This window comes from Mustela putorius, unplaced genomic scaffold (genome assembly GCF_011764305.1).
Source record: "Mustela putorius furo isolate JIRA1106 unplaced genomic scaffold, ASM1176430v1.1 tig00000275_pilon_pilon_pilon, whole genome shotgun sequence".
NCBI classification, from domain to species: Eukaryota; Metazoa; Chordata; class Mammalia; order Carnivora; family Mustelidae; genus Mustela; species Mustela putorius.
Window position 1 is genome coordinate 34,370,012 of NW_025421341.1, and position 17,336 is coordinate 34,387,347.

The 17,336-nt window shown below is 57.9% G+C and overlaps 2 protein-coding genes across 4 annotated transcripts in view; one reads left to right on the forward strand and one right to left on the reverse strand.

Moving 5' to 3' along the window:
- The first annotated feature begins 2,790 nt into the window (after positions 1-2,790).
- Positions 2,791-12,177, forward strand: SNORC (secondary ossification center associated regulator of chondrocyte maturation). Its single transcript, XM_045078912.1, is given in 5 exon segments — positions 2,791-3,084; positions 3,422-3,558; positions 3,561-3,584; positions 9,871-10,053; positions 10,145-12,177. Coding segments are annotated over 5 exon segments (507 nt in total). The 5' UTR covers positions 2,791-3,031; the 3' UTR covers positions 10,255-12,177.
- Positions 12,170-17,336, reverse strand: part of NGEF (neuronal guanine nucleotide exchange factor) — a 100,774-nt gene continuing 95,607 nt past the window's right edge. For all 3 annotated transcript variants that reach the window (XM_004773501.3, XM_013046340.2, XM_045078911.1), the window contains 6 exons: positions 16,818-16,907; positions 15,647-15,810; positions 15,225-15,380; positions 14,410-14,489; positions 13,606-13,710; positions 12,170-13,139 (listed from right to left, as the gene is read on the reverse strand). In XM_004773501.3, coding sequence (XP_004773558.1) covers positions 12,949-13,139; positions 13,606-13,710; positions 14,410-14,489; positions 15,225-15,380; positions 15,647-15,810; positions 16,818-16,907 — 786 coding nt within the window. In that variant the 3' untranslated portion in view covers positions 12,170-12,948. The remainder of the gene's footprint in view (positions 13,140-13,605; positions 13,711-14,409; positions 14,490-15,224; positions 15,381-15,646; positions 15,811-16,817; positions 16,908-17,336) is intronic.

The window sequence follows — 17,336 nt, forward strand, 5'->3', positions numbered from 1 at the left end:
TACGCAACTATCTCCATTCCAAATCAGTGTCTCACTCCTTTCTGGTCAGTGCCATAGGTTTCACCTAAGAGAATGGGCATGGCCGTGAATTCAAGACTGTGTTTCTGCAACTTGCACAAACTTGAGGCCTGGTTTGCAGCCAGTGATGCCCTCTAGCCACAAGAAATAAGATATTTCTTTAAGACTGACACAGAAGAGCTCTAGTTTTCTGATCCTGACATGACTTTCAAAGTGAAAGCCTGAACCTGTCGTTTTCTGCGAGCGCCCAAATCCGGAAAAAAGTAGCTGGTCCATCACACTGTTCTGTTGATCATCATCACCACTGTAAGTGTCAAGTGCATATCTACTTGGTCTTTTAAGCCTTGTCTTCAATAGCCATTTCATGCAAAAACAACCCAATAGTCTTAACACACAGTATGCCATACGTTACCGGATCAGATTTTCCGCTGGCAGTGAGGTCTTCCCTGCAATTCAAATTCCAACATGGTGGTGAGCCAAAACTCAGAAACACATCTTCAAGGGCCTGTTTCTCAGGACCATTCCAGGTGCAAAGCTCTGTATGGGTCAGGGTCTGACCTGGAAACAGAGTTCGCTCGAGGTATTTCAGAGAGGAGAGATTTAGTGCAGGGATCTGTTTTAGGATGTCTGAAGGACCGAAGGAGCAAAGAAGGGAAGTTTGCACATAAATTGACAACCACACCTAGGCAACTGTCGTCAGCCAGGGCTGGAGAAAGATTCCCCAGAGGCTGTAGCGCTGTCGACTGAGGCTCCTGGCAAGGACACAGAGCCTGGACTTTAAACTCGATCTGGCTGCATGTGAGGCCACCACCTCCTAACCCCGAGTCCCTGATGCTCTTAGCTGTCAGAAGGGGTCACATCTCCCCTTCCCCTTGCATCTCACAGAAACGCCTCCCATTGGCAGATGCTAACAGGAAGTCAGCGAGGAAGGAAGTTTCAAGGGTCATGTGGGGACGCGACTGCCTTCTGTTGGTACATTACGTTGCAGGGCACAGAAAGTTGAGGGTGGGAGACTCGGAGCAAAAAGCCAACACAAATGAATAAACCCATGAGAAGATACTCCCTGTTAACTCTATCCCAGAAATGCCAGGTGACCGAAACCAAATACTGAGTTCCTGTTGCGTGCTAGGCACAGTGGTGCTAGGTTTTAGAAGTGCACTGGTGAACAAAACACAGCTGCTGCCATCCTGGGATTTACAGTCACAGGGTGGGGAGAGAAAACCCACGAACGCTTCATCTAGTGGTACCATTACCTGTATCTGACAAAAGGGTGTTTATCTTAGATTCACACATCAAACAAAAAGAGGTAGACCCCTCCAAAAAATGGGCAAAGAAAATTAAGCAGATCATTCAAAAAAGAGGATATTCCTTTGGTCACAAAACATGAAAAGCTGCTCAACTGTGTTAGTCATGCAAATACAACCACAGTAAGACACTGTTACAGATCTCTCAGGATGCATAGAAAACAAAAGACTAGCAAGGACCGGTGTGGGAGAGAAGGTAGGGCAACCAGAACACACACACTGCTCCTCAGAGTAGGAACTGGAACGAACCCTTGGGAAGACGGCTCAGCAGCATCTCCAGAAGCTACCGTCTGCCTCCCCTCTGACCTCACCATTCTGTCGTCGAATTTATAACCAAGAGAAGCTAGCGGGTCTGTTCACCAAACGAAACACTCAAGAATATTCACAGGAGCCAGATTCATAGAAGTTCTAGAAATAACGCCAACAGACACAGATAAATGGCAAAATGGACAGCAGAATTGTTGAGTGCGGTAAAACAAAACAAAATAAAGCAATAAAAACAAATGAGCTGCCACATGCAGCAGCGTGGACGAAATCTCCTGGAATGTGGAACAGCAACAAAAGCCAGAAGCAGAAGTTCATACCCTATGATTCCGTTTATTCGGAGTTTGGTTGTAGACCAAACGGAAGACAGAATCGTGCTTTGGAGGTACTGATGGGGGGTGGGGGACAGGAAGGATCCTGCTGGTGTGCTGGAAATGTCCCATATTGATTTGGGTAACATTTGCCCTGGTGTATACATGCATAAAATCTCAAGCTGTAAACCTAAGATTTCTGCTTTCCATGGTATAGGTGTTACTCCTCAGAAAATTCACCTAAATAAATAAATAAGTAAATGTGGACCAAATGAGAGTTTTATGTAAATGTAAGTGCTGAGAAGAAAGTAAGTGATGTGTTAGGTAGATGGGAGGCTGACTGATCAGAGCTGAGACCTGAATGGTGATAAGGAGATAGCCACATAATGAGCTGAGGGACTCCTTTCTGGGAGATGGGACAGCAAGTGCAAAGGCCCTGTGACAGGGCCCTGTCTGGTGTGTTGGAGAAACCTAGTCAAAACCAGTGGACTGGAACACTGTGAGCAGGGCCAAGGCAAGCCTTTAAGGTGGCTTTTCTAAGAATGTGGGGAAAGCACGAAGGGTGTGAGGTAAGGGATGCTGGCAGTACTTTCTGAGAGATTAGATAAGAGTAAGGGAGAGAGAAACTTTTGATGACTTTTAATTACGTGGCCAGGACATCTGGGAGGTCAGCAGCTGAGGTTCCACTGAGTGAGCAGGACCCACTGGAGTCAAGGTCAGTTTGGACACATTAAAGTGGACATACTTTTTAGATACTCATGGAGCTGCTGGGGAGGCTGTGGGCGGTGGGGCTGAAGTTCTGCCCCAGACCCGGGCTGGACATAGAAGCCAGGAGCACACAGGTGGTGTTTCGAGTCTCAGGCACCCAGGAGAAGAGACAGCAAGAAGAAACAGGGCGTCTAATGGCATGAGCTTTTCTGGAAAGAGACTAGAGCTGCCGAGGGTTTGGACTGAAACTGCTTTAGAAACTGCTTCAGAAACTGTTTCTGTTATTAAGAAGGTCTTGTTGAGTGCTATCTCCCCACCAGGCATCGGGAGCCCAAAAGTGAGCAGACTGTGCAGTGCTGACTGCCTAGGCTTCAGTCTCTCAAGCCAAAGCCATAGGAACTAAACTGCAGATCCCTGGACCCACCCATGACCCTCGGGAACAGAGTGCTGGGGGTATCTGTCTTTTCCAAGTTCCCTGGGTGAGTGTTTTTACGCACTGAAGTTTGAGAATCTTACTTGCAGTGGCTGAGGAGTGTGTGTGTGTGTGTGAGAGAGAAAGAGAGAGAAAGAGAGAGAGAGAGAGAGGGAAAGAGGGAGGACTGGGGGGAGGGAAAGAGGGAAAGAGCAATTTCCTCTCTTTCCCTCTCGGAGGGTGGGGCTACTTTGGAGTTCAGGAAAGCAGTCCGTTCTTAAGCTCTGCTGTGTGTGTGTGTGTGTGTGCGTGTGTGTGTGTGTGTGTGTGCGCGCGCTTATGTGTGGGGGGCGGGCACGGTGTCCCAGGAGGACAGAGTTTGCATTGATGAAAACCCTTCCCAGCCCTTTGATACCTCCTTCCCGCCGCTGTGAAGTTAAGGAGCTCAGTCCTCGGTGTGTCCCGCTCTCCGGCCGCGCTCCCTCACAGGCCAGGATGGCATTCTGTCTGGTCCTGCGCATGGCGCTGCTGCTGCTCTCCGGGTCCTGGCCCCAGCAGTGCTCACAGGTAAGGGTGCTCCCTTGACTCTGCTGCCACCAGCCACCCAGGGCCAAGAAGCACCGTGGGCCGGATTCTCCGTTGCCCACTGGGCTTCCCAAGAGACAGGCCACCGTTTGGGGTGATTCTGCAGAAGGCTTCTGTGAGATCGGTTGCCAGGAGTCAATGTCCTGGGAAATGCTAGCCATGGACACGATGGCCCCTGAAGCGGGGGGGGGGGGGTGATTTAGGGAGCAAGACCAGGGACTTCAGCAGATTGGGAGACATGGGGATTACCCCAACATGCTGAAATCTGAAGGCTTCCAGATCTAGGAGTCAGGACAGGGCACCAGGCACAGGACAAGCAGCTGAGGGACTAGAGACCCTGGCTCCTAGGCAGAAAACCCCAGAACCCTGCTGGTTTACTTTTCAACCCTGAAAACCATTCTTCTGCTGGCTTTCTGAAACATCCTTCTAGAGTGAAGACCCAAGTACTATTCCCAGCCCAGGGAAATTTTCAGAGAGAACACAGAGCCTGAGACTCCTTAGCAAAACTATGCTGAGGACACTGGACTTAGGCTCAGTACTAAGGTCAAAATGGCCGGGTCTGGGGTGCGGTGAGAAGGAAGGTCCCAGTAGACTCAGGGTGCTGGCTCCCCAGACCTCAGCCCCAGTCCTGGGCATGGCTCTAGAGCCCTCTGCTGGGAGGGGCTGGCCCAGGCCAACTTCAAAGCCTGAGAGAGAAAAAGCACAGACAGGTCCCGGATGGTCTTTCTTCGGAAGAAAGCAGTCTCTCTTGACCGTGAGGTGGGCCAAAGGAGAAATATTTCAGGCTCCTGTGTGTATGTGTGTGTTGGGGGGGGTCCTGGAGCTGGAGAAAGGAGTGGGTGGGGAGAGCCCTGGAGACCTTCTCTGTGGCATGGGCTTTGGGGGGAATGTCTGTGCATCTACAGGGGTGGCACCTGGCTGCCAGCCACCTAAGTAAGCATGGCCCTGGGGAGAATTTCTGGGGGGTGAGAGGCCTGTGGGGGGGACAGCCACACACTCAGACACACACACCAGGAAGAAATGATGGTGAGGCACCTGTGGGCGCACAGGCCTCTAGATGCCCTAGGAAGAAGCCCGGCTTTGCTTCTGGCTCTGTCTACCAACCGTTCCTCGGCCTCTCGGTACCTCTCCTCATCTGTAGCATGGGTGTAACTGCAGGCAGCAATTCTGCCTCCCGTGCAGGGGACGGTAGGCCTGCCCAGTCTAGACACACGAGCTTTCAGGATGGGCCTGGCACCCTGGAACACTCAGGAAGTGTTGGGGAATGTGAATCAATGTCCCCAGCCCCCTTTCCACGTGGCCAAGGAGATGCTGTCCCCTTCGGACCAGAGGCACAGGACAGGCCTGCCTTCTGCCCAGACTCCTTCCTCAGAGTGGAGCACACGCCCCTGCCCTAGTCGTCCCCTCATGTCTCCTTAGCAGCCAGGCTTCCATCTCTCTGGACGGGGAGCGGGGGACACTTGTCTTGCCACTGGCCTGCTGCCTGAGCCACGGCAGGCTATCCTGCTTCCCGAGCATTTCACGACCCAGGGTGGTCTTGGGGCAGAACCGCCTCTTCGAATAGGCTGGGAAAGTGCCAGCCTCCCTTTATGTGGGAGATGTGCTGGCTGGGCAAGACAGGGGCCCAGTGTGACACCCCGGGAACTGGGAAAGTGGCCTGAGTATCAGGTGGCATCTTCCATGGACTAGATCTTAGGACGGCGGTCCTTGCAGATCCCCCACACCCCACCCTACACCCCACTCCACCCCTGCCTGGTGGTCAAACTGGGTTGAGGCGAAGGTGTTGGCGCCGGCCTGCCCAGGTTCTGGGGCCACCAGGGGAGCTCCTGTCCAGTTTCTTGTTCCCTGAGTAGCCCAGCTCTTCCAGCCCAGGATGCTGGCTGGAGGCCCTGGATACACAGCCTGGGTGGGTGGGCTTTGTCTGCTGCCACAGGAATGTTTGGGGACGTGTTTGGCATCTCGAGGACCTCACCTGGCCTCACCTCCCTCCACGTGTCCTACCAGGAACAGGCGGGCCCACTCCACCCCGCAGTCTTTGGGGTTTGGCTGTCGTTCTTCCTGCCGGTCTGGGAGGGAGGATGTTTGGGAGGCTCTCAGCCACCCCACTCTGGGCTGGAAGCTCCGAGCAGGTGTGTACAAGGCCTAGCAGGCCCCTGCCTTTGCTCGGTGGGCAGGGGTCCCGTACAGGCGGGCAGGGAAGGAGTGGCCCTGTGGCTGAGGTCCGGACCCAGCCTGCTGCCCTCCCTGGTGACTGCCCGTACAGCTACCGGAGTAGGGGGAGCAGGCCAGGCTGAGCAGGCAGGAGGCCAGGGAAGGGATGAAAAGGCCCTTCATGGCGGGCACAAAGGCTGTCTGTGAGCACGGGTGCCTGGCCTCGGGGCCCTGCGGTCAGAGCGAGTGTTAAACAAACCTATTTACTGAAAGGCAGGGCGGCTGGAGGCGGTGGGGCTGGGGGAGAGCCCACCATGCCCGGGCCTGTGGCAGTGTCACGAGGTCCCCTACTTCTCTGGGTTCCCTTGGTTAGAGTCGCAGGACGTTGCTAACTCTGGTCCTTGGCGTTTAGGTCTATCACAGCCCCCCTCAGTTCTACCTGCCTCTCGGTCCTCACCTAACTTCCCCCTTGGGGCTCACAGCTCAGCTTCCATGGCCGTCGGCTCCGTCCTCCGTGACGTTGCTAGCGCCGGTCCCTCTGCCTGGCTTTCTCTCCCTCATCTCCACGCCTCTTCTCCACGCCTCTTTGGATGGGCCCTCCTGCTGGCAAGCCCCCTGACAACAGCTTCCACTTAGGGGTCCCCAAGATGGATTTGGGGAAAAGGCAGATTCTTGCCTTTAAACTCTGTTTTCCCCTTTTATTGCAGCGAATTGAGAAAATACAGAAACATGTAGATGAGGATGAGCCTCCTCCTGGCCCCTGTGCCTCCTTTGCTGGAAGGGGGGGCGGCTGACTCCAGGCTGCAGTTCTGGGCTGCAGAAGCTACAGGGAGCTGGCCGGCCTTTGGGGCCCCGGCTTCTTGGGGGCCCCAAGATGAGCCTCTGGGGTCTCCCATGATGGTCAGTGACAACAAATGCAGAACACACAGACCCAACCGGCCCGAGTCCGGCCGGGGCGGCCCTGGGGCCAAGGCAGCAGCTCAGGACAGCAGGATGGCATGGTTAGCTACTTGTGTGAGCTCAGAGAGATGTGATCCAACTCCCATTTCATAGGGTGGGAAGTGCCGTCGGGGAGGGGGGAGTGAAGTCAGTCTGCTGGGGTCCCAGGGTGGGTGACAGCACGACAGAGCCAGGCTTGGGCCCCAGCCTTTTTGATCTGGAGGCCTGTGGTTTCAGCCCTTCAAGCTTTAGGGCCTGGGTGAGTGTTGCGGGGGTAGGATCAGGGATGAGGCAGCCCGAGCCAGTGTGTCTGGTAGGGAAGATCCAGGCTTCTGTGGGGAGCAGCCAAGTAAGGCTGGCTCTTTGGGGGGTGGAAGGGGAGAAGACCTGGGTGCGCCCCCAACTGCCCTGCTCAGAGGGAGGCCCCCTCTTCCCCAGAGCTGGCTCCGGGGCCGGGGGTGGGGGGTGGTGGGTCAAAGGGCAGAGGTAGAGGCTTACCTGGGCGCTGCTAGCTCCAGGCCACTGATTCCCCTGTGGCTGCCCAGGTTGCTGGGTCTGGTACCCTGCAGCCCTGTGGAGGCCTCTCTGCCATGGGGGCCAGTGGTGTGTCCACTTAACTGGGAAGACAGGCAGTCTGTCAGACCTCAGGGCCCAGCCACGGACATACTCGGACTCTTTCTCTGGCCTAGCCCCTGGGAGCCTGAGGCGAGCATGCCCAGGGCCTGGCACCTTCCATAGCAGCTATGAGGCTTGCAGACCCCTGCTCCCCCAGGCAGTGATGACGGAGACCTGGCAGGGTGATCGCCCCCCTCCTCACAGGGTGGTCTTCGCAGTTGGTGGGGGGCCAGGGAGGACCCAGACACCGGCATTTGGGTTCGGCCTCAGGCCCTGCGAGCAGGAAGCTTCCCCCACACCGTGTGTCAGGGGCCTTTTGCCCCTGGGAGATCTCCTTGGCAGGGCTGTTTTCTGAAACGGGATGCCGGCTTGGGGAACCCTTGAGGACTAGGACAGAGGTTCCTCCTGTAAGCTGAGCCTCAGAACTGATCCAGCCTAGGCCTGGGAAAGGCTGCAGCAGCAGGGCCTGGGGAGTCCTGTACAGCTGGATTGGGAAGAGATTTTGAGTTTACCTCCAAGTGGCAAGAACAATCTTAGGGAACACCAGCAGACTCTTAGAATCGCCTTCACCACATTTGCTCTTCTTCCTGTCTCTGCCTACCCACTTGAGCTATCTGAACGCTGACCACTGAAGAGTAAGCTGTGGACATCATGCCTTCTGTCCCCTCAATGCTTCTAAGAATGAGGATCTTTACATCACCAGTCAGTTTTCTCAGTGAGGACCTGGGCATTGATATGATACTGTTATCCAAGCTGCAAATTCCTACTTCCTTACTAAACCCGGTAACGTCCCCCTCCCCAGGCAGGAGTACATGCTGCATTCAACCTCCTGGGTCTCTAATCTGGAACAGTCCCTCAGCCTTCCTTTGTCTTTCTTGACCTGGATGTTTTTGAAAGCAGTTATTTTAAGACTGACCCTGAATTTGGGTTTCGCTGATGTTTCCTCGTGATTTGCCCCAGGTGGGCACTGTTAGCAGGAGAGACCCCAAAGTCCCTTTGTGTCCTCCCAGCACAGCCCCTCTCTGGAAGCTGGTGAGTTTTCAAGCAGCTTGGCTCGGGCTTGTCTGTGCCAGAGGGAGCTGGGGGGGGGGCGGTGAAGCCTTCCTAGAGAAAGGTGCCCCAGGGACCTTCAGGCAAGCTGGCTGGGGCTTCAGGAATGACACAACTTCCCTGGTGGTTTCTGGGGGAGTGTATCCTGCTACTTCATCATCTGGGGGCTTCTGAGTCCCAGCAGCGCTCCTCCCCGGACCCCCCTAAGCCTTGGTTTTCTCAAAGAGAGTTCCTAGCAGCTGGAGTCAACGAGATGGTGTCCTGATGCCTGCGGAGCCCTTTCTGGGGACTGCGTGGGGGCTGAGCATCCTCGGATCACAATTCAGATTAGGCACTGGGGAGCTCTGACCCTGCTAAAGCCAATGGCCAGGACTAGAGGGTGGTGGGAGCCTGAAGACTGTTTGTCATTCTGGTCTTGAACTTTAACTAGGGGGCTGGGGCCTTCTCTCTGGGAAGGATGGGTGGGTCTGGGGTTGGCGTAGTGCTGTGGGGCCCCTCAGACCAGGATCCTTGGTGGGGAGGGGAGTGAAACTGGCATGGGCCGATATGGTGGAGGTGGGGATATGGGGCTGGAGTTTTCACACGGGCCTCTCAGTGTCAGCCTGTCCCGTTCCCTGAGGCCCCTGGGTACTCCAAACCTTGCCAACTCCCAACCCATGAGCAGAGAGAGGCCTCTGCACAAAAGATGCACCGGGACTGATGGGCTGATTGAGCCCCAGCCTGTGGGGGTCGGGGGGGCTCGTCCCTTTCTTGGGGCTTCCCTTACACTTCCCTTACACACCTCTGGCCGTCCCTCTGGCCCTGTCCTGTCTGGAGACAACAATATGCTGGCATCAGTTTCTTAGGATACAGAGTCCCCTTGGGGTTTAAGCCTTCAAACATGGGGTACGTGTGAGCACTAGACCCCATGTCATGTGGGTTGTGTGGCTCTGCCCAGGCCAGGGCAAAGGAGGGGAAGCAAAGGAGGGGTTTGCCTCTCCTCCCCACCTCCTGCAGCAGCCCCCTCATAGGGCTCTGGGTAGGCAGGGACCCCGTTCCCTGAAGGGAGAGTTGCCTCACCTTCCTGGCCTCTTCTCCAGGGTGAAGGCTGCCCTGCCCTGCCTTGCCGGGGCCTCTCTCAAGGGTCAGTCATCTCACCCAGGCCTACAGAGCCCAGCAGCTCAGATGAGGGTCCGCCTGGGCTGTGCTGGGAGGGGTGAGTGACCTGCTCAGGCCTTCCCGAAGCTGGGCTGCCAGCTCTGGGCCGGTGCTCACCGCTGTTTATTAGGAGAACCAATTGGGCCCCTCCCCCTCTCCCTTACTTCTCCCCGAGCCCCCATCAGTCTGTCTTCACTGGGTTCAGAAGCAGCCTGGCCCCAGCAGAGGTCCTGGAGCCCCGGTGAAACGGAACGGTTGGTGCAGCGCTGACCCCAGAGTCCCGCGCACAGCGCCACCTCCGCAGTCTGTTCCCCGCGGGGGCCTCGTCCCTGTCGTCCTGCTGCCTGCTCCCCAGCGCCTGTCCTTGGCCTTGCAGCCGAGGGTCCGCAGGAGCCTGCGCCCACCCTGTGGAACGAGCCCGCCGAGCTGCCGTCGGGAGAGGGCCCCGTGGAGAGCACCAGCCCCGCCCGGGAGCCCGCGGCCACCGGGCCCCTGGCCCCCACCGCCGCGCCGGGCCCCGAGGACAGCACCGCGCGGGAGCCGCTGGACCCGGGCAGCGGTAGGCGCGGCCGCCCGGGCGGGGGAGGGGGGGCGCGGGGCGGGCGCGGGCGGCGGGCGGCGGGGGCTGACCCGCCCTCCGTCCTCCGCAGGCTCGCTGGGGCCCGGCGCCATCGCCGCCATCGTCATCGCCGCCCTGCTGGCCACCTGCGTGGTGCTGGCGCTCGTCGTCGTCGCGCTGAGAAAGTTTTCCGCCTCCTGAAGCGAATAAAGGGGCCGCGCCCCCGCCGCACGGCGCGACTCGGCTGCAACCCCGGTGGCGCCCCCGTGTCTCGAGTGTGTCCGCGCGTGCGTGTGGGGGCGAGCGGGGCGGGTGACAACCCGCAACACGTGCGTGCGGGGACCCCGCTCGGCTGCCCGCGCCCCTGGCTCCCGCCGCCCCGGCCCCGCTCCTGTCCCCGAAGTGCTCAGGGCCCGCCGCCGGCGCTGGGGCACAGACTGACGCGCCGCGGGGAGCTCGGGGCGGGCGGGCAGGACAGGGATCCCAAGCGGAGCCTGCGTTGTTCGGAGGGTGGGGGCGTTTTCTGACCTGGTCATCAGGCCATCTGCGGCTCTGAGCGCCAGACCTGTCCCTCTGGCGCCCCCGGGAACCCCTCCACCCCTGGGAGCCCCAGGAGCAACCCGACCACAGTCCCAGGCAGCCTCCCTCCAACTCCCAGTCTGGCCCTGGCTCTCCTTTCTTGGTCACATCCTTGGTTTTGCACACTTCCCGGGAAGCCTGGCTTTTGTGATTGAGAGAAGGGATTTAAAATAGTGGCTGAGCTGCCCAGGGCTTGGCAGGAAAGAGGCCTGAACTGGAAAAAAAGAAGAACGGAGGCTTGAAGGAGGGACCGTCTGCACACTCTGTGATGGTTTGATACTGGGGCTGAGGTGTAGGTGTTGGTGGAGGGAAGCTGTTCCTCCTCTACTTTCACTGTTTCTAGGAAGGCTTTCGGCCTCCTCCGCTTCCCTGAGCTCCAAACCACTCCTGCTCCCGCTAAGACCAGTTTTTTCCTCCTGGATACTCCAGGTGAGCGCTCGCCCAAAACACACGGGCGAAGTTTTCATTTGTGAAACACTGTTCTAAAACCGACCAGTTCTCATGAAGCTGTTTACATTACTTCATTCCACGTAACCTCTGGTCACCAAAGCCCTAGTTAAAGCAGATGATCCAAATCAGCGTGCTCTTTACTGGCCTCAAAAAGATAAGCTGGACAAGGGCCAGGACCAATGGTCACCCCCTCTCCTTTGTCCCAGGTTTTCCTTCCCCCCACCCAAGAGCAGCATAGGGCTCAAAACTGGCCCCTTTCCCCCTGCCCCCACTGCTGGGGGCCTTAAGTGTGGGTAATCCCCCTGGGCGCATAGCCCAGAGGCCCCACGAACATCAGCCCCTCACTGTTAAACCAGAGTGTTGCACATGTATACATGTTCCAGAAACCCATCCAATTCTCACAGGCTCTCAGTCTCAAGAATGCTAGGAGCCATGTTGTGGCCTGTGGGAAGATGCTACGAGTCCCACTTGACCCAAATCCTGGGCTTCTATGGGAGGGCCTGTTCTGGAGTGAAGGAAGGAGTGTCCTGGCAGAAAGAGGGTGGTCCCAGGCATGCAGGGCTGGGCAGGGTCAGATTCCAGGCCCTCCACGCTCCAGGACAGAATCAAGGATGGCGGTGGAGCACCTGTGAGGGTTACGTGGGCTGGGCGAGGAGCCGCAGCCTTTGGGTAACTTGCTAGCACCAAAGTGGGACAAAGCGCCCAAGGTGGGAAGTGACTGGTCAGGTAGGAAGCCCCAGTCCCGTGCCTGGTGTTAGATCCCCTTTGAGATCACCAGCCACGGGTACCTCAGCCGCCCTGTGCTCTTCCAAACCTGCATTCTCACTTCCACTGCAGCAGAAGGGCACCCCTGACTCCCTCAAATAGCATCTTCGGTTTCTGAAATCCTTCCACAGGTCGAGGCCCAAATCTTCCACCCTGAGGTCCTGACCCTGGTTGCTTCTTCCTGTCCTGGAAGCCACCTCAACCTCTTCCTTCAGGACATGCTACTCCATTGACCTTGAAAGGAGTTCTTCTTTCCCTGCCCAGAACTGAACACCTCATTCCTGTGTGCAGCAGAGCAATAAAGAACAGCGCGTCACCTCCATTATTTTATACATGATGCTTCTTTTAATGCAGCCAGAAATGATATTTGCTTTTCTCGGAACCAAAATCGATACAGGATGCAGTGACCAATTCATTCCTCACAACACCTGGGCTCCTGAAGGGGCCGGAAGACACAAGTTACATCAGCTTGTCAGGGAGCCAGAGGTTGCATGGGCCCTCAGCCAAGCTCTGGTAGGCCTGCCGTGAAGCGGGGCCTGGCCGTGCAGCCAGAGGCTGGCAGAGGCTTGGGGAGGGGAGGACAGAGGCATTTGGTCTCTCAGTCCTTTGGATTGGAGACCACGGGCTGCTCATCAAGCTCAGGCAAGGGTGGTCCGTCTGCTCCCCTGGTGGATTCTAATGGCTTCCAGGGTCGAGAAGGACGTGTGCAGGGGGTCATGACAGTCCTTCCAGTCTGCCCTCGGCCAGGGACCCCCCGGGGTTGGGGGCCTCTCCCAGTGCCTGGGAAGGCCCCTGGAGCATGCCGGTCCACATCCACCCCCTCCAGGAGACAAGAGGGAGAGGTAGCAGAATACTGTTTAAAATACGCTTTCTTGTTTATAAATGCAGCAGAGGAAAGACGTGGCACCCTTTCTTCAGTTTGCAAGCGAGGGGGCTGAGACAGGCGAGCACTCAGCCTGGGGCAGCGAGAGGGGTGGGCGGGCTCCTGCATGAGGCGCCTGCCTGCCCCCGGAGCCCCTCTGCTGTCCGTTGGGCTTTGCCAGCCCGGCGCTGCTCTGGCCCGCCCGCGTCCTCCCGCCAGGCTAGTGACCCGGCCAGGGGTCATTGCCGGTTTCGGCTGCCCAGCTTCCTGCGATCCTTATTCTGGCTGCGCTGTGGGTCGTCCATCTTGTGGACTCGGAAACATTCCTTGAGGTTCTGGGACCGGATCTTGGGATTCAAGATCTCCTCAGTCATGGAGCTGGGGAACCAGCCTCTCTCCTGGTCGTGCAGACGCTCGCCAAAGATCCACCCTGTGCAGGGACGAGTCGGGGAGGGTCAGGTTGTGGGGGTGAGGGCTGAGTCTCCTTCCCAGCCAGAGCAGCAGCAGCGAAGGAGACTCGGGAGCCCTGAGAGCACCGGCTCGACAGCTGCCGCTGGAGACCCTCGGATTGGATTTTCTCCCCAGAAGCCGGGAAAGCACTGCCCTGACCCCCCTCCAGGGGAACGTGGTCCTGGGATGCCACGGTGTGTCTCAAATATACTGATTCTGGATCCCATTCCTGAGCCCTCAGCAACTGTCTGCCGCTCAGCATGAAGCCAGGAGACACCAAGGCCACCACCATCACCCTTGTCAAGCAGCCTGTCTCTGAGCCTCAGCCCTGTGACGTCTCCTTCTACACACGGGGCGCGGACTATCCCCTCCTCCCTCGGACTGGTGCAGAGTGTGGGGCACCAGTGGGGTGGGGAGGGGGTGCGTGCGTGGGTACCAGGCCTCACCGTCTTCCGTCTTCTCCAGGATGTTCAGGATGTCGGCCAGCTCCAGTGTCAGTTCATCTGGCTGCTGGGCCACATACGGGTGCACGCACTGCACCTGGGGGCAGTCTGAAGGCAGGAGGAAGGGAGGTGGCTCATCCCTGTCGCCATGCCCCCCTGTCCCACTCTGTACCCGGCAGACCCTGGACACCCCCGCCTCCTCGGTTAACAGGGCAGGCACGCCTAACAGAGCAGTGCAAACTCCCCCAGCAACTGGAGAGGGTCTGTCCGGGTGAGAGGGGGACTTGGCTCCAGAGAAAACACTGTGAAAATGGCCAGGGGCTGTCACAGTCTGCGGATAAAGGGAGGAAGAGGCCAGGAGGGGGGCTTATTCTGGACTTTGGAAGGAGCTTCTCGGCCCTGGGATGTGGTGCTGGGAGCGGCTGTGGGAGGGTCGGGACCTGGAGAGCAGTCAGGGCTAGAAGTTTCTCTGGCAGGCAGGTGGGCCGTCACTAAGGTTTCAGAGAGCCGGCAACCCCAAATCACACTGGCGTTTGCCTTCTGGGCCCAGATTCCTCTTGGTTTCCTTGTGGGACCTGTCACCTAAGATCCAGTGACTTATCGCATTATCAACCATCCGAATGTCTGTGAAGTTGGTTACACCGATGTCCTCCCTTGGGGTCGGTGCACAGGCACCTCCGGCCGTGGAAGCCACGCTGGCGTCTGGAACAGCGGGCTCGTAGGCACTGGCCCCGGCCGTCTTGGCAGCGCAGATAGCAGCTGCCTGCACCTACCTGCTGGGGCCTCCTCCTCCCTCAGGGCACTTACCCAGTAGCCGGGAAGTGAAGGAAACAAACTTGGTTCTCCGGTTGGGGGCCAGGGAGGTCATCCAGCGCTTCATCTCACTCCTGGGACATGGAGGAGGACATGCCGAAACCACGGAGCAACGCCCCCCAACCCGGCACCATGCCAGGCCCCCCACGAGGCCACAGCAGGACGGCTGGGGGGTGCCCAGAATCCAGGGGAGAGGTGTGGGGAGCCCTACAGGATCTCCCTGACACGTGTGAAGGTCAGCAGGTGAGGGAGAATTCCCCCCAGACACCCCAGACATCCCTGATGCCACAGGCTCTCAGACACGGAACCAGGGATGGCTGCCGTTGGTCTGGGTGGTAGGAACTGGGCCGAGATGGGGGGCCGTGCCCCGTGAGCTCCATCCCGTGGGGACAAGTGCAGGGCAGCACACGGGGCTCACAGAACGGTTTCCACCTAACCTTGGCTGTCCCTCCCAGAGCCCTAGGGCTGCAGAGCAGGTGGTCCAGCTGCTCAGAGGGGTGAGAAGATGGCCCTGGGACCACCCAGTGACATGGGGTGCTGGTCAGCGAGACCCGAGGGTTCTACATCTCATCAGGAAAGAGAGGCCCTTCCAGAACCCGAGACCCAGAGGGGACACATGCACACGCACACGCACACACACACACACACACCATGCCCGACATACGGAATCTGGGGGCCACCAAGCACATGCCGAGCCCCAGAGTCTCGCTTGCTCCACCTGGAAGAAGACTCGGAGGCCCCAGGGGCAGCCAGCTGTTCCCGGCCACCAACTCTGTCCCGGGGCAGGGCTGGCGGTGCGGGGCACTCACTGAGAGGTCGCTTTCAGCATGTAGGTGGCCTCCCGATCGTCCGCGTTCTCCAGCAGCCGTAGGATGAACACGTTGGCCAGCGTCTGGCCCTGGTCCTCCAGCTCTTCCACGCGGAGGAGGCCCCGCGGTGCTGAGTCAAATACTTGGTACTTGTCTCTGGGGACCCAGGGTGACAGGGTGGGTGTGTTGATCCCAAGGAGGCCCAAGGTCCCGGGGAACCCTCCATCCCTGGTCCTGCAGGCACTACTGTTCTGACCACTCCTCACCTCATTCTGGAAGCCCCCCACCTGAACACTGGTCCCCCTCTCCCCAGACTGCCGCCTCCCATGGCGACCGAGGGGGTAATCTGTTGCTGTTGGCCCAAGCTGAAGCTGTCGCCGCCCCACCCACGGCCCCCCGGGGTCATGGGCCCTGTGGCTCACCCGGGTATCTGCCGGCAGATCACCAGCAGGTCGTTGAAGAGGAAGAGGTAAATTTCCCGGAAGAGTTTCTTGGTCCGCAGGGTTCGGGATGTTTTGGGGCCCGACATCTGCTGCAGCTCACCCTGCTTCAGCAGCCAGCGGGAGTGGGAGATGATGGGCACCGACTGGGCGGGCAGGGGCATGGCATCAGGATGGCTGTGCCCCTCCAGCTGCCCCCCAGCCTCTCCCAGCCTCACTGGAGTGCTAACCCAAGCAATAGCACAAGGGTGCTATACAGGGAGGGTGGGGGATGGAGCAGTCCTGGGCAAATGCAGGAAGAACAGTGTGTGTGTGTATGTGTGTGCATGAAGGTGCACGCTCCTGTGTACACAAGCGTGTGTGCCTCTGTGTATTTGTCTGCTCTGTATGTGCTTGTGTCTAAGTGTATCTATGTGCACTTGTGTCTACGAGTGTGTGTGTATGTGTGTGTGTTTGTACATGTGGGCACCTGCAGAATCAAAGTGGGAGCCCGGTTCACAGGGAAGAAGAGAGAACTGCATGTCACGGCACAAGCAGGCCAGGTCTGCAGGCCCCCGCGCCACAGCTGTGGGGAGGCTCCCAGCATCCACTGGTTGGCCCGGCACGTGGAGACATGGGGGGAGCACAGAAGGCTGTGTCTCCATCCTCAGAGGGTGCTCAGTTCCTAAACACAGGAAGAGCTCAGGGACCCTCAGTGGGCATGGTGTGCTCATGTGCCCATGTCAGCAAAAACAGTCCCCAGGCACCCTTTGGGCTCACTGATGCCTGAAGCCTGACAGAGAGGCGGGGGAGGTTGGTAACTGGAGTCAGATTTTCAGTGTCCCCCTCACCCCAGCTCCCCAGTATAAGAATCCCTGGAATGGTCCCTGTGACATGCTTCATGTCAAGTAACTGCTCAAGGTCTCACAGCTAAGAAACGAGAACAGGCAGCTCCCGGGCACTGGCATGGCGTCTCTCAGAAGATAAGCACAGGCCAGTGTGATGGCACGGTCACGGGTAGCAGGCAGGGGCAGCTGGGGGTGCCAAGGGAGATATCCACGAAAGGTGCCACTGCACTGAGATGCAAGGGTGGCCTGTCACTGAACCCGACTGGGGACAGATGCCCCAGGCCAGCCCAGCTGGGCTGGGGACACGTAGCCCGGTACAGGCTCACCTTGATCTTAAACTCCATCTTCTTCTGAATACTGATCATCTGCTCCGTGCGGCTCATTTTCCTGACACCCTCATTGCACGCTTTCACCACCTGGCATAAGAAGGAGGACACGTGAGGCCAGGGGCAGCCAGCTGTTCCCGGCCACCAACTCTGTCCTCTCAGGCGCCGGAACGCACGCAGACACCACCTCCAGCTGAAACTGGCTGGTCCAAGCCTCGTTACGGCGTTAATGATTAAGAACTGCAATAATTTTATATGCACTAAAATGGAGAGCAAAGCCAGCTTGGAAACCACAAGCCCCTTTAGCAAAGATTACAGCTGTACGAGCAGGTATTGCAAGGGCGGCGCCCCACGGCAGCAGCCAGAGGTGGGATAACCGACCATCTTTACCCCCTCCTTCTACGTATGGGCACCCGCTCCATTTTTTTTTTTTTTTTTGGTACTGAACATTAGTTACTTTTATAAATTTAAAAAAATCCACCTTTATTTTTATTTTATTTATTTTTTATGGATTTTACT